This window comes from Mastomys coucha, unplaced genomic scaffold (assembly GCF_008632895.1).
Source record: "Mastomys coucha isolate ucsf_1 unplaced genomic scaffold, UCSF_Mcou_1 pScaffold23, whole genome shotgun sequence".
Classification (NCBI taxonomy): Eukaryota; Metazoa; Chordata; class Mammalia; order Rodentia; family Muridae; genus Mastomys; species Mastomys coucha.
The window spans coordinates 36269838-36292665 of record NW_022196906.1 but is presented as its reverse complement, the minus strand read 5'-3'; the positions used below and the strand labels follow the sequence as shown (position 1 = coordinate 36292665).

Here is a 22828-nt window from a genome sequence, read left to right as displayed (position 1 = left end):
TCGATGATCCTTAAAGCCAGGGTAGTCTGCATAGAAATACCCTCATTGATGAATAGCCGAGAGACAGACTATGAAAAGATCAAAGGCAGAAAGACTGATCCTCATTTGGGGCTGAGTGGTTGAGTGAACAAAAAAAGAATTCTAAGTGGTACATTTCCTCCCTTGGTTTGCAATGCCCACTGCTGTCCTTTGTTCTCTATCTGTAAGACTTTCATCAGCTCTCTTATGCTTCTAGTGTCTTCCTAGGTAAATAGAGCCTCATCAAGCCATTTTAGGTCATACAGGTATTAGCTGAAGAAAGGAGCTGGATGTATATAAATACTGAAAGGCCCCAACGCTTATGTCGCAGTTCCCAGGATTTGGTTTAGTTAAGCATCTCACATCTCCTCTTGTCCCTTCCTGGGATGTAATAAAGACCACACCTGTGTTCATTGGTGCTCTCCTCAGAGGGAGAATGGATTAAGAAGGTGAGACTCTCCTGTTCAGTTGTACTTTGTACGTGTACCTGGTAAAAGGTTTGTTAGAAGGGAGATTTCAAGTTGAGGACTGAAAAAGAATTTCTGATTCAATTTATGCTTACCTGGCATTGCCGGTATCTCATGCATTCTCTAGCCCAAGTTCCAGCAGATATCTGATTGTAGTTGGAATTCAGTGAGTGGTACACAGAATCCACCCTCCTTAGGTACTCAAGGTTATCATCTGAAGGGCACTGCTCATATCTGTGGCAACACTGCTTTACCCCAGTTGGTGCGGAGGCTGGTTCCATGCTGATGTATTCTAGCCTCTGGGTTTGGTATGGAATGAAGCCATTTCTCCATAATTCCGGGAGATGGATTTTAAATGCTAACTGCATACTTCCGTGTTTAATGATTTCTGACCTTCCCTTGATCTGCAGTCCAATGGCACTCATATTATGTATAAAAACACAATCTGGATTGAAAGTGCCAACAACACTGGCAACATCATCACGAGGGACCGTACGATCAATGTGGAATTTTCATGTGCGTATGAGCTAGATATCAAGATCTCCTTAGACTCCGTGGTGAAGCCCATGCTAAGGTAAAGAACTTTGGGGCTTCTCTCCCACTTTCTCTCTTCTTGACAGCTAAGGTTAACAGCATCCAAAGAGCTAGCATTTGTCTTTGAAGCTCCAGGGACAATATAATTCATGTTTCTGGAAACAAAATGCTCTAGACTAATGACCGGAAGGCTTGGTTTCGGAACGATGTGACACAGTAACTACCTGTGACCAATGAGTGTTTGAAATTTGGCTCAGGGGACTGATAAATTGAATTTTTTTATTTTATTTAATTTCATGTAAATGTAAATTGCCCCATGTAGGGACCAAATAGGATAAGGCAGCCTTAGATTTGAGGACTACATGCTATGCCTTCCCTCTCTACACTGTAGCTTGAAAAATGGTAGTTAATTGAATAAATAACATTAAGCTTTTTTTTTTCCAAATGTATTTATTTTTTGGTTTCTTGCCTCACATATAACTCCTTTTTCGTTAGTGTCATCAACCTGACAGTTCCAACACAGGAGGGCAGTTTCACCACCAAGATGGCACTCTATAAGAATGCTTCTTACAAACACCCCTACCGCCAGGGGGAAGTCGTGCTGACGACTCGGGATGTGCTCTATGTGGGGGTCTTTGTGGTTGGAGCTGACTCCACACACTTGATTCTCACACTCAACAAATGCTACGCCACCCCATCCCGAGACAGCAATGACAAGCTTCGGTACTTCATCATCGAAGGAGGGTGAGTGGCCGTGGCAGACTCGCCATCAACAACAGACTCTTAAGCCTTTAGTGTAAAATTTTCTGCATCGTCTTTTAAGAGTGAGAATGAGAATTAGCTTTTACTGACACCCACAGAATCAGCATTTCGTATCAGCAGATTTATCTCCTCCTAATACCCTGGGAGGTAGACTGTACATGATCCAGTAACTTGTCTAAAGTCACACAAGTTAGTGGCAGATCCTCTGTCATAGTGCATGTACCATATGATGCTTTAAAGAAGAGATTCTGTCCTGCCTGCTTGAATCATCAATTGGAGAGGAATCTGGTATTTCATTCTGAAAATGAAAGATTTAGTGGGAGTAGCTGAAGGTCAAGGACTGTGCCAGATGTGTGAAGAAGAAAGAGAAGGAAGAAGGGAGTAGAGGTAGAGCTGAGTGGTAGAGTTCTCTCCCAGCATGTGCTAAGGTTCTGGGATCAGCTCCCAGTACCAACAACAAACAACAGCGATAATATCGGAAATAACAACAAAAAGAGAAATTAGAATACCTTGGTTCCCCCTTATCTGAGAGGGGACACATTCTAAGATTCTCAGTGACTACCTGAAGCCACTGATAGTTACGAACAAACTATATTTTTTCTTGTATATGCGTAATGTCTACATAATAAAGTTTAACTTGTAAATTAGGCACAATAAGAGATTAATAATCATAATTAATAATTAAATGGAGCTGTTGAAACAATATAATATAATAAAAGCTGTGTGAGAGTAGTCTCTATCAAAACATCTTACTACAGTGCATCTTATGGAGATGATTTGAAGGACACAGTGCTCATGTGATGGGAGGAGCTAGGTGGATGATGTCAGCCCTGCGACTTAGCTTCAGGCTCCTATGGACAGATTCATAGCACACTCACTGAGATTTCACAACAGTCAATATGAGTAGTATCTGAGACAGCTACTACATGACTAGTGGGTGAGTAACATATACAGTGCAGACATGCTAGACAAAGGAATGGTTCACCTCCTGCCTGGCTGGAACAAGGCTTCATGAGATCATTGGAACAGTATATGATGTCAAACCTGATGAATTACTTTTGATTTTTTTTCCATCTGGTACTGGGATTGAATGTAAATAACCAAAACTATAGAAAGTGGGGCTGTGTATCATAAAGAGTTTCTTATGCTCATCAGTCTTCTTACACTCATATGCCTACCCCCTCATATATTTCCTGAAAGATGGTTGCACAGCGAAATGTATTCAACTAATGAATGAGAAGACTAAACAACAAGAATGAGTAAAAAAATAATTGCTTGTACCAGGCTACTTACCCACACACTAATACATTTTCTAGTAATTTATCTTACTACCATGGCATACATATGCAAAGAAATGTACTTGCCTTCAGTGGAGAACACAGCGACGTTTTAATACACCAGCAGAAGGGCACACATCACCATCATCTGATTCTCTGATGCTTTCCTCACCCACTCCAGGGATTCTTAATTTGGATGGCTATATTAGTCAGAGTTTTTTTTTTTTTTCTAGCATAACTGGTAGAAGCCAGGGTTATTCAACTTATATGAAAATTAAAAAGGGAAGCAGTGGTCATAAACTTAATCACAAATGTGGGTGAATTTCAGGGATGATTGGATTCAAGGAGATGCTGAGCCTTCCTGTTCTGTCTTGCCTTTATTTGTGTCTGTCTAGGTCATTGGTGTGGTTAGTCAGCTGCTGGCAGTGCTGGCTTCATATTCAGACCCAATTCCTGTCACTAAGAATGGAGCACATCTAATATGAGTTTAGACTCCTAGGAAGAGCAGGTGACTTGCCCATTTGGGTCACCCTTGTTAGGAGAAGGCACCATTGGACTTCTCTGGTTGCTGCTCCAGGAGCTGTCGTGAGCTTTATGGGTGCAGGAAAAGGAATATGTGCTCTGAGAGAAGAGGGGGTGTGGCTCTGGGAAAGCTATAAATAGCCACTGTTTTGCTGATGACACAACCTCAGAGAAGCTAAGTAGAGAGCACCTAAGGCCACCAACCAGCAAGAGACAGAGGAGTGACTGAAATGCCCTGGTGACATTTGTCACACTGTCCAGGTGTATTATGGAGTTTCCCAGCAATGATCTCACTAAAGCCTTTGTCTTTCTGAATAGATGGTCAGTCCCACAAGAATCAGAGGAAGACACTTAGAAACTACTAGGTGTGCCTCAGTCCTTGAAGATGGTATTAAAAGGGAGCCATTTTCTCTCCTCCCATGTTCCTTCTCTCCCCTTCCAAAATTCTTGTATCAAATAAAAGAGTTAAGACATAAGCCATTCTACAACTACAAACCCAAATGACAATGTTCAGGTCTCCTTTGAAGGACGAGGTGGTATTTAGCATTTTAAAAATAGTATTTAATGGGCTTGACCCAGTGAGAGAGAGCAAGCCAGCAAGCATGTTCATAAATCTCAGCTTACCCTTGGGTCTGTCTAAATAAAGGCCTTCAAATTAAACCGTTGTTATGTGGGAAATTATTTCATCCTCAGTGAGAACTGGAATCCAACAGTCCTTCTAACCTTTACTAGAGGTGTGTGCTTATTGTCCCCTCACCCTCCCACCATGGACCCATGGGAAAACATGCTCAGATTAATTGATGTACAGCAAAATGGAGCCCCTCACACATGGGGTTGCGGGGGGCAGTTGTTCCTCCTCAGCTACGTGGAGGACAGAGGCAATACCAGCTTCTGCCACCAGCCCAGTAACCTGGGGACCCAGTCAACTTCTCCCTTCTGTTCCAGTGCCCAGACAGGAAAAAGGACAAGTGTCAATCAATACACTTGACTCCTTTGCTTGCTTTAAGAGAGGCATCCAGACAGCTATCCCTGCTCTTCGGCTCTGTTGCCAGATTGTCTGATACCTGGTTACCCACATGAGAGAGAGGTGGGAGCCTGGCTAAAGAGGGGAGGTCCCTGTGAAGATTGGGAGACTGTAAATCTTTGAACCTATTTAGACCCTCCAAATGAATAATAATGACAAGGGAAGCTGGCACTTTTAGTTTTCCTTTCAAAGCGTTTAAGAGACTTATTGCTTTGAGAAGCAAGTTGCATTTTGTCTAATTACGAAAACTAATAGGTGTGGGAACGCTGAAGGATAACTTCAATTTTTAATTTTCCTTATTGCTGAGCTATTTAATCCTGTGGGCTTGGGGGAAAGAAACAAACAAAAAAAGAGGCACCTTTTACAATCTTCATCACTTAGAAAGTCTTTTGGTTTTCATGGACTCACAGTGGCCACAGCTCCTTCCCTCCTTCCTTCCTTCCTTCCTTCCTTCCTTCCTTCCTTCCTTCCATCCTTCTTTCCTTCCTTCCTTCTTCTTTCCTTCCTTCTTCCCCTCATTCATCTATCTGGAAATGATTTTCAAATATGCCATGTAGTGTGCTGGAGCCACAGTGGTGATTGCAACTTGATCCCTAGACTGGAGAAACTCAACAGGGTGCAGCTGTCAAATCTAGGAAATGTTACTTGTGCCTGGTTCAGGCATGAGTGTAAGAGATATTTATATGGAGATGGGTGCCATCGATTGGGGCCCAAGAAAGCAGAACAGAAAGGTCTTTCAGTAGGGAAAGCCTGGTGAGAAGACATGAGCAGAAGAGACTATATTGGAGAAGTTTTAAGTAGCTGTTAAAGCAAAACAACTAACCTGGGAGATGTGCTGCTGGTGGGAACTGAGTATTGGCTAGCCCACAAAAAGACAGGGAGGTGGGAAAAAGGCAGTCCCCCTCCTCCTCCGCCAAACAATCCCTGGGATCCATCCATCCTGCCCCTCCTTTCCTCCAGCTCCTACCTACTTTAGTGTGGGAAGAGTCCCTGAGGGATTTGAATCAGGGCCCCTGCCAACTCCGATAATTAACTGAGGAAAACTGAGAATGTAGGACATGTGCTGTCCTCTGTAGAACACAGCACGGTGAGGGGGCAGACTGAGATCCCGAAGCGTGTGGAAATTGAGAGCAGTCCCCACAGACATCTCATTGGCAATAGCAGTTTGGATAACAATTCAAGGTGGCAGTCGATGTCTGGAAACAAACAGTGAAAATCGGAGGGAGTGATAATAAACAGCACACCGAAGCCATCCAGAAGGTCACTTCCAGATGCAAAGTCGCTTTTATCGTTTATGGCCATTCTATGTGAAACGTGGAAACTTGATGTGTAGGCGAGGGTCAACCTCTAGGAGAATAAAAACAAGGCTAGGATTCCATCAAGCTTTCTTTTTCTTGAGTAGGTGTCAGAACATCAAAGACAACACCATTGGCATTGAGGAGAATGGAGTGTCCCTAACCTGTCGTTTCCACGTCACTGTCTTCAAGTTCATTGGCGACTATGATGAAGTTCATCTTCACTGCGCCGTGTCCCTCTGTGACTCAGAGAAATACTCTTGCAAGATTGTAAGTGTAAAAAAGCCAAGTGCTCAGCTTTGCTCTTGCTGCTTCACAGTGACTCTGGACACCAGGTGTTTGGCATGGTGCTACCCAAATGCACTCAGGGGCGGGTGGTCGTATTTGGAGGAAAGAGTATAGTAGAATGATGTCCAGGTAGTCAATCTCTGACATACCACAAAGGCCTCATACTAGACAATGCATCCTGGAGCCACTGACGTCTTGGATAGAGTAATTGTGTAGGAGAGCTGAGCTGTGCAGTGTAGGGTGCTAACAGCATTATGGACCTCTAAACGCCAGTCATGCTTATTTTACTGTTGGAACACCTTGAAAATGTCTCCAAGAATGTCTATACCTTGAACAGATAATTTTGGCTTGAGTAAGGAGCACCACAGTAGTCTTCAGGGGTATCTTGAGTCATGCATACTGAATTAAATAGCCTGTGCTCCACTGGCTCTCAAACTCGAAATACTGTTTATTCAAGTACTCATAGTTCTTCAGAACTGCACCAGGGTCTGATAGTCTGGAACTGGGTGGGGCTGCAGATGAGGGGGCAAAGACATCATGTCCTCTATCCAGACTGACATCCTCATCATGGGTGGCTATGTCCTCAAGATCATATTGCTCTAAAGTCTCATTCCTAGTATTTCCCAATCCATCTTTATGCTTACATCATGTTTACAGGAGCAAGATGTGAATTATGGTCAGAGCTACTTACAGATGGTGCTGCATACATTAGTATCAGATGAGATCCAACAATTTTCATTCCTGAGCATAGAGCCTCTTTGAATCTCATTCTAGTGTGGAAAGTATATTTAATTCTGCTTGACATAAAGCCTAGAGTCCCAGTGGGCTCGATGATCAAGAATGCATTGGTTCTAATTAATCTGAGCAGCAATAGCGCTGGAGGCCGAAGCTGCTGTCTCTCTTGGAGGTGGAAACATGGTGGAGAATAAGTTATCAGCTTAATTGTGTGAAATCTCCCTCTGGTGTTCTGTCTTTCAGAATTGCCCACAAAATTCCAGGATTGCCACAGATTATTCAAAAGAGCACAAAGAACAGATCATTTCAGTGGGACCCATTAGGAGAAAAAGTATGTATGTTCCTTAAAACACACTATAGATTACTAAGACAGTGGGAGTTTGGGGCTTGGGCGTGCCCCCCTTGGGATGTGTGTCTGTCATGAGGAGGAGACACGAGAGACACGGGAATGAGCAGTGGACTGCCTGTGTCCTCCAGGAAAACCTTTTCCTTGGATTTTGACAACTCTTTCTTCTCCCCTCTCTTTGAACGCCCCCCCCACCTTGATCACAGTACCTCAATGCTATTTCTGTCATTAAGTCTCCCGCGTCTCCATTTTCAGGGCTGGACTGGTGTGAAGACAATGGCGGCTGTGAGCAGATCTGCACCAGCCGGGTTGATGGGCCTCTGTGCAGCTGTGTGACTGGATCCCTGCAAGAAGATGGAAGGAGTTGCAGAGGTGGGCTTCTCCTGAAGGGGACAGGCAGCTAAGTGACCAAGGAAGCTCCTGACTCCCAAGAGGAAGCTCCCCGGAGTCCAGTTAGCTTCTAGCCTGTGCAAATCCTAGAGAATCCCAGAAAGAGAGGGAAACACCAAAGGAGTTCCAGTGCTATCAAAACCAAACCTTCTTGGGTCCCCTGTCTTTCATCTAAAAGAAGTGGGCAATCAAGGCAAAATTGATTTAGCAATTTAAAGGCTGTGTTGGCCATAAAGCTGACCCCCAAGTCCTCTTGTGCTAAGTTGGTGGTCTTAGCTGGACATGGTGGGACACACCTGTAATCCCAGCCACTAGGAGGTTGAAGCAGGAAACCCATGAACTCCAGAAAATAGAACCAAGCAGACAGAAAGCCAATCACTTCGACATCTGATTTCCCAGCTCTCCCACTGAGGTGTGCAGGGCTCTCTTAAAGGTTGGATTAATTTGCTTTTCTCCTTTCTTAATCTGGGCCATTTGAAATTTTCCCTTTCCCTAAGAAATTCCCTTTTATGTGAGTGCTGACCATAGGTCAGAACCCTGTTGAACTGATGTGTCCTTGCTTTGCTCTGTTCTGTCCACAGCCTCTAATTCTTCAGTGGAACTTCAAGTGTGGACACTTCTTCTCATCATGACCCAGATTTCACTGTGGCATTTTGTCTATAGATCAGGCGCAACCTCATAATGAACTCAGGGTGCTTCCTTCAGTCCCTGTAGGTATAAAAGTGTGTGTCCCCCAAGTCAAACCTCTCAAACTCACACCACCTTCCTCCAGCAGTCGGATCTGGAGGACACCAATGTTCCTGGCTCCTCTTCCACAGTATGCAATAGTGTCTTCTCAAAGCCAACGGAGGAAAGCATGGTTTTACCTTCAATGCCAAACAGCTGGCACTGGGAACCTAGGTTCAGGCCAAAAGCCAGTCAGGGAAAGCTCTGGTTGCAGAAGTCTGGTGGGAAATCTGGCCAGAAAAGTCAGCCTGTCCTGTGCTGTTTCTGGAACATTGTGGTTACAGACAAGGCTACTGCTGTGACTTTGAATTAAAGCAGCGACTCTCTCTGTGGAGCCTCTCCAACACTGCCCTCAGCTCATGCTTAGCTCCTCCCCCTCCTGCTGTGGCCTCCACCTTGCCATGCCAGCTTCAGTCACTGGAGATAATGTTTGCAGACCTGGAGAACCTCACCCAGCCCACCCTGATCCTCAAACCCAGTCCTTCACTTTTTACAAATCAACCAAATAATTTTTAATGTGTTTTACCCTTAAATAAACTTTGTGTTGAAGTATTCTCGTTATTTGGTGGCTGGACTTGCTCCTGTTGATGTTGAGTTCTGTACATAAAGTAGCAGCATGGTAGGATTAAAAGCAGACAGGAAAGATCTGCGGCCACTGGGGTGGGTGGCCATGGTCAGCTGGCACCTCCATGTATGTGTGGTGTCCTTGCTGGTACACACTCACAAGGCACCCTCAGAGGACAGAGGTACTCTGTGGAAGAGAAACAGGCAGCATCCTCTTTTATAAGTGCCAAATAAACATATACTGTAATTAACTGTAAGAAATATGGCCTGTGCCAGGTAGTGGTGGCACACACCTTTAATCACAGCACTTGGGAGGCAGAGGCAGGCAGATTTCTGAGTTCGAGGCCAGCCTGGTCTACAGAGTGAGTTCCAGGACAGCCAGGGCTATACAGAGAAACCCTGTCTCGAAAAACAACAACAACAAAAAAGAAATATGGCCTGCTAAATCTTTCCCAGGAATCCCTTCCTTTCTAAAATTCGACAAACAGTAGACCATACTTCAAGTTTGTTTTGAAGTTATCTTGGATTCAAATAGGTAGCAGTTTAGAATTATATCTATCTATCTATCTATCTATCTATCTATCTATCTATCTATCTATCTATCTGGTCTGGGAACTCTGGAAAACTAAACAGAAACCCACAGCTTCTTTTTATGTGGGCCCAGAGCAATGGCTGCCATTTTACCTGTCATCAAAGCACCTGCATCTCTCTGCCGCTGAGCAAAGGAAGTGAGGTGTAGGCAGAGGCTGCCCCTGAACTGCCCCTGTTGGGAGAACCAGAAAGTTCTAACAGGTTTGAGCATTTGCATGTGCTCAGGAGAGCTAGGAGAAGGATGGGGACAGATGGAGGTAAGTGTGTACTTCAGTTTGAACGCCTTAGGGTCATTGGGGACAATATGGAATGTGGATGAAAAATTCAAAACTATCAATATGGGCCAATTCTCAATATTCATCCTTGGTGGCCCTGTGTTCTCTGTTTACTCCTGGCTCCTTGAGACCAGAAGACTCAGACAAGCTGTTGTGTCTCTTTCATTCACCCCAGAGAAGCCTGGAGCTTTCCAATCAGATGGGTCAAGCACAATAATGCCTCATTGAGTTTCTTAAATAAAATTTGATCAGAAACATCCAAGAAGGACAGTAAATGTTACTTAGTAATCTTTATTCATTCTCATAACACTGTCATTAGAAGTTACTAAATTAAAAACTGGATTTTGATTTGTTTTGTTTTTGTTTCAGCTTTCAAAGTAGGTGTTTGGGTTGGGAACCAGAGTTCAGTGGCCACGTGAAAGCTGGAAAAGTGGGGTGACCCACTGCAATCTCAACTTTGGGAGGCAGAGGCACGATCCCTGGGGCAAGATGACTAGCAAATGTATCTGAGCTCTGGGTCCAGTTGAAAGAGGCCAACCCAGGAATAAACTGGAGAGTGATAAAAAGACATGTGGTGTCAACTCTGGGCCTCCAGTGCCTGCACAGAAAGGTGCACACACATATGCAATCATACACATGTGACCATGCACACATACATGTGTATTATCATACATATGGAACATAAAATGAATTGGTCTTTTGGCCACATTTTTGCTGTTGGCATTTGGCTTTCTCACATGTCTGACATCCTTCACTTGTATGTCATCACAGTAAACCACACTATGGTGCCACTGTACGAGACCCCTGAGGTCTCGAAGGCTTAAACCGCACAGGCTTGCTTCTTGTTCATGTCTGTGGATTCTGCTGTTCTCTGGCCTCCTGGGAAGGAGATTGATGGTGGTGTCACTATTTTTTGATGCTTCCAGTTGAACATGTGGCTTCAAAGAACAAGGGCATGCAAAATCAGGTCTATCCCAGAGTTCCTCCTCTGTCACTTCTCTGCCTGGAGGGCTCCTTGTTGCTGCTCCCATTCCATTGGCTAGTGCATGTCCCATGACCATTAACTGACTTTCAGAGACCCTGTAAGTTGGAAACTGGCCCTGAGCCTGAAAGGGAGACTGGAAACCAGCAGTATTGGCTTTCAAGCTGTCTTCAGAGCAAGCACGTCTCTAAGTTGAGAAATACTCCATTACAAATGACAGCACAGACAGGTCCTTCAGCCTAACAGAATAACAGGGGCAGCCTAACAGACAGAATAATCAGGATCCAGTCCTGACTCTTCTCATGCTCTGCCCCAAATGTGACTCATTTAACACCCCCAGTACCTCCTCTTTGCTTTCTTCCTTGTAAAATGAGAACATACACTTTCCTAGGAAGATTCTTTAGGTTTCTGTCTTATATTCATTTATTTGCCCATGTGTCCTCAGAGGACAACTTGTGCCCACTGAGTCTCTTCTTCAACCTTTGGGAGTCCCAGGAATCAAATTCAGTAATCAGGCTTGATGGCCTTTACCAACTGAGCCATCCTGCTGACTCTCAAATGTTAGAAAATGATACTTGATAAACAAAGCCACGTGAGAGTTTAAGATAACTCAGAGGCCAGAAATGGTGGTACATCTCTAGTAACCTAAACCCTGGGAAGTGGGGACAGGGCGGGGTTCAGGAGTTCAAAGCTGGGTTCTGTAATCTAAGGCATTCAAGGCCATTCTAGGCTGTGTGAGACCCTACCACAAACAAACAAACAGAAAAGGTAATTTTAGAACGTTATCTTTTCTTTACTCAATAAGGGAAGAGGGAAAGAGTCTGCTCATCAAGGTCCAGAAAGGGAGACCAAAGCCAGTTGGACAGATCCTTGATGGTATTCAGTACCAAGGGAGACACTGGGGAGCAGGGAACTGCTATTTGTGACAGTTGGGGATTCTATAATTGGTTTCTTAACCAGTGCGAGGTGTGTGCTTTACTCAAAATCCTCATGGCAGAGCTCGAGAGCACTAATTATTTAACATAGTCTAATATTCCAACTATTTTTAGAATCGTTTGACATTTAGCAAGAGCTTGAAATCTAATAAAATTCCTTGCAACCGAAGGAATTAAGTAATTATCAAAAGATAACAGCCACCAGGGCTGGGATACAAAGCATTGCTTCTTACTAATTTTGAATTAATTAAGAAGCTACCCCTAGTAGAACCCCTCTGACTCCCTTTTAAACCTTAGGGTATCTCTGCACCGAGTATATCATTGCGATTTTGTCCTGCTTAGAACACTGGGGGATTTTTCAGTGCATGGGTGTATCTACATCGGGCCAGGCCAGAGAAAAAGAAGATCAAAGAGCACCCTCTAGTGTCCATTTGTAATGTAGCATGAAACCTGAATTCTATCAAACCACAGCAATCAAATTACATTCGCTGCTTCCCCACACCTTAGATACAGAACATTACCAGAATATAGCTTTAGAAAACACAGGAGATGCCAAGGGCATCTTCTGAAGAACACCATGAGATTTATTTTTATGCGCACAGTAAGCCTCACTCTGAGAAAATACCAGCTTTGGGCAACCCATGCAAATTTTGTCCTTAATATCTATTTCTCTAACTCGATGACAAAAAAAAAAAAAAAAAAAAAAAAAAAAAAAAAATAGCTGCTGAAAAAAATTAAGTAAGTATCTCTTTTAAACGTTGTGAAATAAACAATCCAATCCAGAAGAGCTCATGAAATATTTACTGGCCTTTCCCCCGCAGCAGAATGCAAACTACTTTGCTGTGTATCCACCAAGCCAGAGCAGTAGCTCTTTGCTCTGACTAATGGAAGGTTCTGTTGGTGATGGTTTAATTATGTTCACTGAAATACGGTTCCCTCCTAAGAAAACATTGCCATGGCAGAGGGACAGATCTCAATGTCTATAGATAGAAATAAAAATACAAAAGAGCCATCATTCCAGGAAGAACTCAGCAGTCAAATTCTGTATACTGAGAAAACAAATGGAGAGATTATATCCACTGTACATTTGGTTGCATGTTTCTGTTTGCACATAGCCTCTAGGTTAGCTGTTGTTTTGTTAGCATAAAATATCCATTGTGAAATATTTGGAGAACTAAGATATTCTCCCATTAGATGAAATTGCAATACATTATGCAAATGTAGCATCCTCCATAACTAATGCTTTCCCACTGTATTTAATATTGTTTGGCTTTGAATCATGTTGCACGTTGGAGGAGACATTACAGAAGTGTTAAGTTGAAGTTAGGATAAATAGCATCAAGCACTAAGGAAAAGCACAAACCCTCTTGTATATATGTGGGGAGTTTTTCATGTATATTTACTTGATAATGATCAATTCCTAATGAGAAGTATTTGAATGGGAATAATATTTCAATAACCAGGAATCCAGAGTTCTTGGCTTCTTCCTCTTAACTCTTAAATTTCTTTATGCAATAATTCATGGAAATAATCCAACTGTGTTGTTCCATTTTAATTGGGATACAAACATTTTATTGAAGAAAGTAACATGTTTAATTGCCTTGGGGCTGGCATAGAGTCTACTCAAATTACTAAAGTTTTTTTTTAAGACTATAGTCATACAGAATTTTGCTTCTAGGGTTATGTATTAGCCCAAGGCAGAAAAGACATAGGTCCCAGTATTATTCTCTTATTGGCTCTTTTTCTTATTGTCATGACAGAATACTTGACATAGTAACTTAAGGAAGAAAGGATGTATTTTGGCTCAGAGTTTTAAGGGCTACAGTCCGTCATATCAAGGATGGCATGAGGTAGCTCAGTCTATGACCTCTTGATCTTGTTCTATAGCTCGTGTACCTCGCAGCTAGCTAGAAAGTAGAACGCTTTCGCTGGAACCTGGAACAGACAACCCTTTCTTAGCCCAACAAGGCCAACCAACTGCTACCAGCTAGATCACAGTCCCCAAGGTTCCTCAGCCTCTTTAAACAGCGCCGCCAACTGGGGACCAGGTGGGTAAACAATGGAGGATGGACATTTCACCTTCAAACCATACCTTCCATAAACATTTATAGTTCAGTATTCACAATGGTCCTCAGTGGGCTCTATGTCCTATTAGGTGGACCTGTGGTGGTCACAGGTGTTCATTCGTTCACATTTTCTGTGCTTCTTTGCAGTGTTGCTTGTAACATACTATGAAGGTATACTCACATCCATGCAGAGTGGGAGTCCGCCACATGAAGGAAGAGTCATGATCAGAAAGCAATTTGGCAAACCGATTTGACAAGGGGAAAATGATTCAGTGCCTAATGTGGAGGCGCTTGGGTGTCATATAAGAATATTCACAGCACAAAATGAGGGGAAAAAAGAGCTGTAAATAACACAGACACAAGTTTGCCTGTTAAAAAAAAAAAAAAAGTTCCAGATTCTAAATGCTTACTTGGAACTTACAGGAGAGAAGAGTGGTAATCCCCTGAATATTACATTCAAGGTAAGCAGAATCTTGGCCCATGTAGATTTTAGAGTTTAAGGTTTGTCTCCCACAGTCTAGTATGTTCTAGTTGTAGTCTTAACCTGGTCTTTTTTTTTTTTTCATAGAAAACTACTTTTGTTCATTAACTTCTATTCAGAAAACTAAATTAATAGAAGGCAAGAAGTCTCAGCACCTGTACCTTCAGCATCACTTTGGACCACAGTGGACAATTTATCCAATGATGACCACTAATTTAAATGTATGCTGAGCAAGCATATTGTCCCCAAAGCAATGGCTGCCTACATCATAGGGAGATGGGTCTCCACCATACAACTCAAAATATGTTTTATTATAATAGGCTGTTTCAGATCATCATGACTGTAAGAACTGTACTGTTTAATTTCAGCATTATAATTTAAAAACACTGATTCAACAAAATTTAGCATTTTTTTCTAGACCCTCCAAAAGACCCCAGGACTCATCAAAACCAAGGAAACCAATCACTCCATGGCTGTATCAGGCTGAAGTTTTTCTAGTTCAACCACTGGAATTTTTTCCAAATTTTGTAGGGAGTGTGAAACGATAGGGCTGAAAATATGATGATTTGGAAATTTTACAATAAAGTGTGTACATTAATCAGAGTCACTGGAAATCAGCATTCAGTGGTGTTCTGGTATGGCCGAAGCAACAAAAATAACAAGGGCTGCTGGAGGGATGACTCAGTGGGTGAGAGTGCTTGCTGCTCAAGCATGGGGACCTGGGTTCAAATCCCCAGTGCCCTGTCAAAAAGCCAGGTGTGGCTTCCTAGCCCTGACACCCAGTGTTGTGGAAGTGAGGGAAAGGAAGACTGATGAGATTTACTGGATACTAGCCCAGCTCCAGATTCAGTAAGAGATCAGCCTAAAAGAAACAAGGTAGAGAATGGTAGATACACACACACACACACACACACACACACACACACACAATAACAACAAAATTCTTCATCTCTCAGTCACTTGTTAAAAATATGTCCTTTCTTAAAACATGAACTTGGGTCACTGACCATTTTGATAATCTCTCTCTAACATTTTTCTTGCGTAAATACCTGGAGAGAGAGAAAGAGGGAGAGAGAGAGAGAGAGAGAGAGAGAGAGAGAGAGAGAGAGAGAAAGAGAGAGAGCCTTTTGCCTGGTTCTACATTATTTATGCCAGTTCTATTCTGAGTTGTTCCTCTCACCAGAAGAAAGCAAATCCATGTGGGCTGGGAAATGTGAGCTGCGGAGCCCTTTCATTTCATGAAGGTAGGATGAGATGGTTCTGCTCGATCACGGAACAAAACACAACTGGGAAGAACAGAGAGATTGCTATAGGGCCAGAGGTTGAGGTGAGACCCACAGTGGCCCCTATTTCTCATGGGACCCTTAGCTAGCCTGGTTGGCCTGGGGAGAAACCTGGATGCAGGAGCTGATGCAGAGGCCATGGAGAGATGCTGCTTACTGGCTTGCTCAGCCTGCTTTCTTATAGAACCCAGGACCACCATCCCACAGATCCACAATGGGCTGGGCCCTCCCTATCAATCACTAATAAAGAAAATGCCTTACAGCGGATCTTATGGAGGCATTTTCTTGGTTGAGGTTCTCTCTTTTCAGATGACTCTAGTTTGTGTGTCAAGTTGACGTAAAATTAGTCAGCACAAAGATAAATAAAATTACCTTAATGCTGAAATGTGTGGGGATGTTAAAAGAACAAAGCCTCAAAGACTTGAATAAAAACCTGCTGCAATCGAGAACCAAGAAAGGGAATGTCTGTAGACAAGAGTTCCCTGAGGACGAAAGTGGAATTTAACAAAATATTCCCTGTGGATGCTAAACTGATGTGGGGAGGGGGAGTATCTTGATACTATTCCTTCCAAATAAACACAAGATTTCATAATGAAAAAAAAAGTTAACAGATTACTTAGAACAGCTAGCAAAGAAATAGTAGAGCCAATCCACATGACTTGAATTGGTTGTTCCTCAAGGAAAAGCCATAATTTCCCTCTAACATTCTGTAAAACTATTTCTTGGACATTTCCTTTAGGCAGGTTCTGTTTAGTTTCTATAGATTCTCTCTCTCTCTCTCTCTCTCTCTCTCTCTCTCTCTCTCTCTCTCTCTCTCTCTCTGTGTGTGTGTGTGTGTGTGTGTGTGTGTGTGTGTGTGTGTGTGGTTTGAGGACTCAGGGTGAACTGCAAGGAAAAAAATCCATTTTTACCACATTTTTAGTATTTGGCTTTAAGCCTTTCCTTTCTGAGCCATATAAATTTTGAGAAAAATTTCTACCTTTTCCTCCACAATCTATGGCACCAGGAACTGACTTGAACCCACTGGTCTTGTCACTGTAAGTGTGACTTGTAAGTGTACAGCAGTATGGAGAAAATGTTTTAGGTTGGTGTGCTTGAGGCTTAGAAAGGTAGCCATGAGAAGCAGTCTGAACTTATTTGAGGGATCAGTAGGTAGCTTCTAGAAGACTGTAGGCAAGTGAAGAAACCATTTTTAATGCTAGGGCCATGACATGGCTCAGTGGATAAAAGTGCTCTCCTAGAAATCCTGATGAGCTAAATTTAATCTCTGGAACTCACATTAGATTGAGAAATCTGACTTTTGAAGCTGTCCTCCAACCTCCACAGGTAAACTCTAGGAAGTGCACATATATGCACTCCCCAACACTGTGCTTGACTACTGTCTTAGTCAGGGTTTCTATTCCTGAACAAACATCATGACCAAGAAGCAAGTTGGGGAGGAAAGGGTTTATTGAGTTTACACTTCCACATGGCTGTTGATCACCAGAGGAAGTCAGGACTGGAACTCAGGCAGGGCAGGAAGCAGGAGCTGATGCAGAGGCCATGGAGAGATGTTTCTTACTGGCTTGCTCCTCTTGGCTTGCTCAGCCTGCTCTCTTATAGAGCCCAAGACCTCCAGCCCAGGGATGGCACCACACACAAGGGGCCCTACCCCCTTGATCACTAATTGAGAAAATGCCCCACAGCTGGACCTCATGGAAGCACTTCCCCAACTGAAGCTCCCTTCTGTGATAACTCCAGCCTGTGTCAAGTTGACACACAAAACTAGCCAGTACAACTCCTGTAGTATATTTTTTCTTTTTTGATATTGCCTGAACAATTTAACATCACAACTGTTTGCATATCATATGTGCTGCATACTTTGTAACTAACCCAGAGGTGAGTTAGGATATTCAGGGTAATGAGGACAGGTTATATGTAAATAGTACATAAGAGGGACTCAGTTGTCCACAGACTCTGGTTTCAGCCTGGGACATAGGTGTGTGTGTGTTGGGGGTTGAAGTGGATGACTCTGAGCTCCATTTTGGGGGTGGAGACTGTGAGGCTGAGGCATATTTGGGGTTGAAAGGAAGGACAAAAGAGTAACAAGAATGTTTCTGACCTGCACAGATGGATGTGTGCTGACATTGTCTACCGAGCTGGGAGAAGTCTGAAGTAGACTGAGAAAGAAAATCAAGAGTTGAGTTTGTACGTGTTGAGTGTGAGATGTCTGTAAGAGATCCAAGAAGAGGTGTCAAGTAGGCAGCAGGATGTATGACAGGGGCTCATCAGACCAGCCATTTATAGCAGCTGTGTACATTTACATGGTATTTTAAACTCTGGTCAGAACTGAGAGAGACATAGACTAGAGACCCGGGATATGAGGAACCAAAAATAGAAATTAGGGTCCTGAAATAAGGCTTAATGAATAAAGGGGGCTTGTCATACAAGCCTGATGACCTGAGTTGGCTCCCTGGAGGTCACATAAAGATGGAGGCAAAGAACTGAGTTCATAGATTTTCTTCTACCTCCACACAATGCATTCTGGCACATGTATGTCCATATCTATCATACATGTGCACACAGAGTGAGTTTTAAAATTAGAGATTAGTAACAGAGGGAGAAATTAACCTAAAAGACTGGACAATGGTCAGAAAGAGCCCAGGGAGTCTCAAAAGGGTGACATGACTGATCCCAAAGTTGGCGGGTATTTGAAACACGGTGAAGTGGGTAATCATTCTGAGTGCAATGGGTCTCAGGCATGACCTTTAACCTTCCTGAGAAGCTGTATAATGTACAGATGAATGATGAGCTCCCCAAAGTATCAAGTAAAAGAACAACCCTAAGTCACATAGGTAGGTCTCTGTGTGCACTGATTCTCCAGTAGTTTTTAAAACCTTGTATTATCTCAAAGCCATGGGGCATTGCTGTGGCGTAGCTGTGCAGAAGGTAGCCAGCAGAGAACGATATCTATACTAGCTATGGGGATGGACAGATGGCTCAGTGCTTAAGAGTGCTCCTGGGTCTTCAGAGTGCCTTCATTCTGTTCCCAGCGCTCACGCAAGGCAATTCAAAACCACTTTAACTCCAGCTCCGGGGAATCTGATGCCCTCTTCTGGCCTCTGCAGACACTGCACTCACTTGCTTCTATCAACACCTAGGCACAGGCAGGCATGTGTAGCTCAAAATAAAATAAAAACATTACAAATGACAACCAAACTAGCTTTCCTTCTGACATAAATTATTTAAAAATATGAAGAAAAATATCTTCTTATGCTAAGCCACTAGTCTTCAATGCCACCAAAAGAGTGCCATTAATTACTACGGGATCTGTTCCACTTGCTCTTCATTTCCTGACACTGTTTGGTTTCTGTGAGAAATGTAGGAGTGTTTTGTTGTTGTTTTTCAATTAATTTTAACTGCAACCCAAGGAGGGACCAAATCAGCACAGTTATTAGCATCTTAAAAACACTGATTCACTTACTGGAAAAGCTTTTTTCCAGCCATCTCTTGTGGGAATAGTTTCCCAGAGCTTACTGGTGTTTTTGAATGCCAAAGTGCCATTTAAGAAGGAAAATCATCCAGCATGTAGGCTTTCCTAAAAGGCAAGAGAAATTAAAAGCTACTAAGAACAGTAATGCATTAATGAAAAGAAAATGAGCAGACTGCATTTATTAAAAATTATGTAAACACTCTCATTTCCGACCCATTATTAATACACTTAGATCTTCTTACTAAATGGTATCAGCAGGTGGAAATGAGAGAGGAGAACGTTCTCGGCTACTGAAACTGAACCAGATGAGACCTGGGGCTTCTTTTGAAGATACCAATCCACACAAAGTTGTTTTGGGATGGCTTCAGGGTATGAAAATTAAACCAGAGCCTGGTAAATATTAGGACCTGAGTTTGTTTTCTAAACCCAGGTTAAATTAAAAAATCAGGCAAAAAGGCAGAGAATGTGGAGATAGGCAGACACCTTGAGCTCCCTGGCCGGTAAGCACCATCTAATTAAAGGGCTCCAGGTCTGAGCAAAGACTCCTGAGGTTGACCTTTGACCTATACCCTCATGTGAACACACCTGCACATGCACCCTCATAAGGGTGTGCACATAAGCATGCAATCTGGGGATACTTGGGAATATTAAAATTAACTTTCCACGTTTGCCTGATGAATCCAAGAAAAACTGAAGAAGTGTTCCCCTGTTGTAAGCCAAATTAAACATGGGGAGATAATTTTTTTTTTTATACAATTAACTAAAAACATTCACCTCAAGTGAATAAGTGGGGCAATAAAGACCATTTTATAAGCAAAAGCAACACAATTGTGCTTAGATCTCAATAAAGAGTCAGGGTCTGCAGCACAGGCCTGTACTCCTATTGTTTGGGAAGTGTGGACAGGAGGATCTGGAGTGTAAAGCCAGTCTAGGCTACATAGCAAGAACTTGTCTCAAAGCAACTACAAAACCACAAGGAACACCTTGATTTGTCAGAATTTACGACAGAAATATCAAATTACTGTCTAAGTAACATGAAAGAGGAAGAGGAACACTCATGCACGATGGAGTGTATCGCGAGCTGAGGTGCAGACCCTGATACCAGGCTTGAACTTACTAAGCCCAACCTGACCAACTCACTCTTCAAGTCTCCTCCCATTCCTGTCCCTACTTCCATTCTCTCCCCCTCTTCTTAAAGTCACCCAACTGTTCATTAAAGCAGTAACAGGAATACAGAAAATTTACATTTTAAAATTGCAAGTAGATGAGGAAAGGGAACGAATATTGTAAGAACGAACTCAGACCTTTTAGGAGCCTGGAATGCAATGCTCCTTGGAGTGCCATGGATAGACCACTGGGCAAACAATCCCAAAGTCACTCAGTTGTCTATATGATTAAAAAAGAAATGGTAGGCTAACTGTGTGTGTGTGTGTGTGTGCGCGCGCGCGTGTATGTGTACGTGTGTGTGTGTGTGTGTGTGTGTGTGTGTGTGTGTGTGTGTGTGTCTGTATGTGTGTGGCAGGGGTGGATAGATGTAACCATTTGGTAAGGATTAGAAATGAGTCACTTCTTATCCAGAGAAGGTCCCCTCCATCAGTGATGACAGCCATTTAAACCAAGTATCAGATGGCTGGGGCAGAGCCAGCCTGTCAAGTCTCTGTATCACTAAGAATAGGGATAGCATAATTATCCCCTACATGGGAACAGAACACACGACCTCCTAAATGCTCTCTGAGAAGGTGGCTTCTTAACAGTAAGAAGCCGCTGCTGACCCAGCACCCATGAACATGAGCTCCAGGATCTGCCCTCCCCACCACTTTGTGTCTTCAAGTGCATCTTCATTCCAATTGCTGGCATGAATTCAAAGGCTGCTGCTTCCGTACAGGTCAATGGCATCATGTCCAAATTAATTTCAGAAAAGGGAGATCTGTATAGTCTAGACTGTAGACATAGCTCTCGAAAGATCTCTTAATTGGGGTCTAGTACAAAATTGTAGCAGGTGAGTTCCTTGTGGCAGAACTTGTGAGGAGTGTGATTCAAAAGACTGATATATTAGGATGATCGGAATCTTGGATGCTGTGTGAAAGAGTAGCAGCTGAACGTGAGCTCTTGTGGGTCTTAAGCACCTTTAGTCTGAGGGTTGCTGCTTAACCCTGTTCTGACCAATGACCAAATGTTTGGATTAGCTTGGTTGGAAAGTTTCTGAGTAGTTGGATAGGGTAATGTTCATATATAATCTCAACTCTCAGGAGGCTAGGCAGGAGGATTGTGATTTCAAGGGATATATAGTGAATTCCTGTCATAAGAAAAAAGTCTTTTTTATTCATTAAAATTATTATTTTATTAAGAGATAAATACCTACCTGCTCCTAGAGGCATTGCAGGTGTGGCTGTTGTGTCACATGTGTGTCAGCAGGTGGCAGAGATGAGAGAGGCTCTGTCTATGCATAGTGTTCTGACCTGTGAACATCTGAGTGATTAGCAGCCCAACAATCCCTGAAAAAAAGCAAGCTTTAGATGACCTCAGGTCCAGTGCCAGAGGACCCAGGCAGAGCTAGCCTGAGACAGCCACCATTCCAGTGCCAGGCAGGCCTGGATAGGTTCCCAGGATGGGGAGCAAACCAGAGACTAGAAGAGCCCTGCCTGGGACCATGGGCCCTGCCTGGGTGGGAGTGAGCCCAGGACAGATAACCCTCACAAGTGGCCACTCCAACAGACCTACAGTGAGTAAACCTGAGACAACCATAGGTGAACACCATGGGGCTGGGGCAGGGAGTTAATTTGAGATGACTACAAGTCTGGCCAGGGCTGGGGGTTGGGGGGGGTAAACCATGCCTTACATGACCCTTGACCAGCACCATAATACATGAGTGGGACATAGCACACCTGAGACCACTCCTGAGAGGACCTCAGACACTAAGAGGAGCAAGTAAATGGAGAAATGAAAGAGAAAGAAAAACAAGTTATATGGGCAGAATGAAGAGAGTCAGAGCTGGAGACTCAAGGATACTGAGGAGCAGACTAATGTAAGTAGCAGATGATACCACCTGGGACCATGGGGGGGGGGTAGTGGTCCTGGCCTGTGCTGCCAGCAAGAGCCACCTCTGGGTCTGTGGCCCTGCAACAACAGGGATCTGTTACATCCAAAGGTCAGATGGATTCCCCTTGTCTGGGCTGCTGCCTGAGGGCATGCTGATGTCTGTGGGCTGTGCAGAACTGGCTCTGCCCCTCACTTCGGCATAGTGGGAGAGCTGGCCCTGGAGGTGTGTGATCTGGAAAGCTGGCCTGCAACTTGTCTGCCTTAGAGTGACATGGGTGAGAAAGAGATGCATCCCTATCACCTCTTGCAACCTACAGCAGGCAGGAGAGCTGCTCCCGAGGTCATCAGAGTGGGAAAAGCTGGTCCTGTCCCTTATCTGCTGCAGCCCTTGGGAGAGTAGGCCCTGCCCCTCACCTGGGAAACACAGTAGAGCTGACGCAGGATGTGGGAGTTGCGGGTGAGCCAATCCCAAGGACATGAGTTGGGAGAGTCAGCCCTGCCTTTTGTCTGCTATGTGGTGGCATTGGTGAGGGAGAGATTCTCTCCCCTCCCTTCACTCTTTCCACAGGTGGTGGGTGGGAGAGTTGGCCCCAATGGTCACGAGAGCAGGAGAGCTGACCCTGCCCCTCACCCACTGCATCAGATTGCAGGTGAACCTCCCCAACAGTTTAAGAGTGGGAGAGCCAGTGGGCTGACCAGCTCAGGTACTTTTCAAGCCTAGATCCAGGCCTTTAAATTGACTCATCCTGAGCAGGG

General features: G+C 43.6%; 1 protein-coding gene and 1 non-coding gene across 2 annotated transcripts in view; both read left to right on the top strand.

Moving 5' to 3' along the window:
* Tecta (tectorin alpha) overlaps positions 1–8939 on the top strand; it is a 66680-nt gene extending 57741 nt beyond the window's left edge. The window contains exons 18-23 of the mRNA XM_031345124.1: positions 896–1059; positions 1515–1763; positions 6007–6169; positions 7166–7253; positions 7524–7640; positions 8240–8939. Of these exons, the coding sequence (XP_031200984.1) occupies positions 896–1059; positions 1515–1763; positions 6007–6169; positions 7166–7253; positions 7524–7640; positions 8240–8340 (882 nt within the window). The 3' untranslated portion in view covers positions 8341–8939. The remainder of the gene's footprint in view (positions 1–895; positions 1060–1514; positions 1764–6006; positions 6170–7165; positions 7254–7523; positions 7641–8239) is intronic.
* Positions 8940–21394: 12455 nt separating this feature from the next.
* Positions 21395–21526, top strand: LOC116074109. The gene has a single exon (XR_004112079.1). It is a non-coding gene; the product is annotated as a small nucleolar RNA SNORA17 (small nucleolar RNA).
* The last annotated feature ends 1302 nt before the right edge of the window (positions 21527–22828 follow it).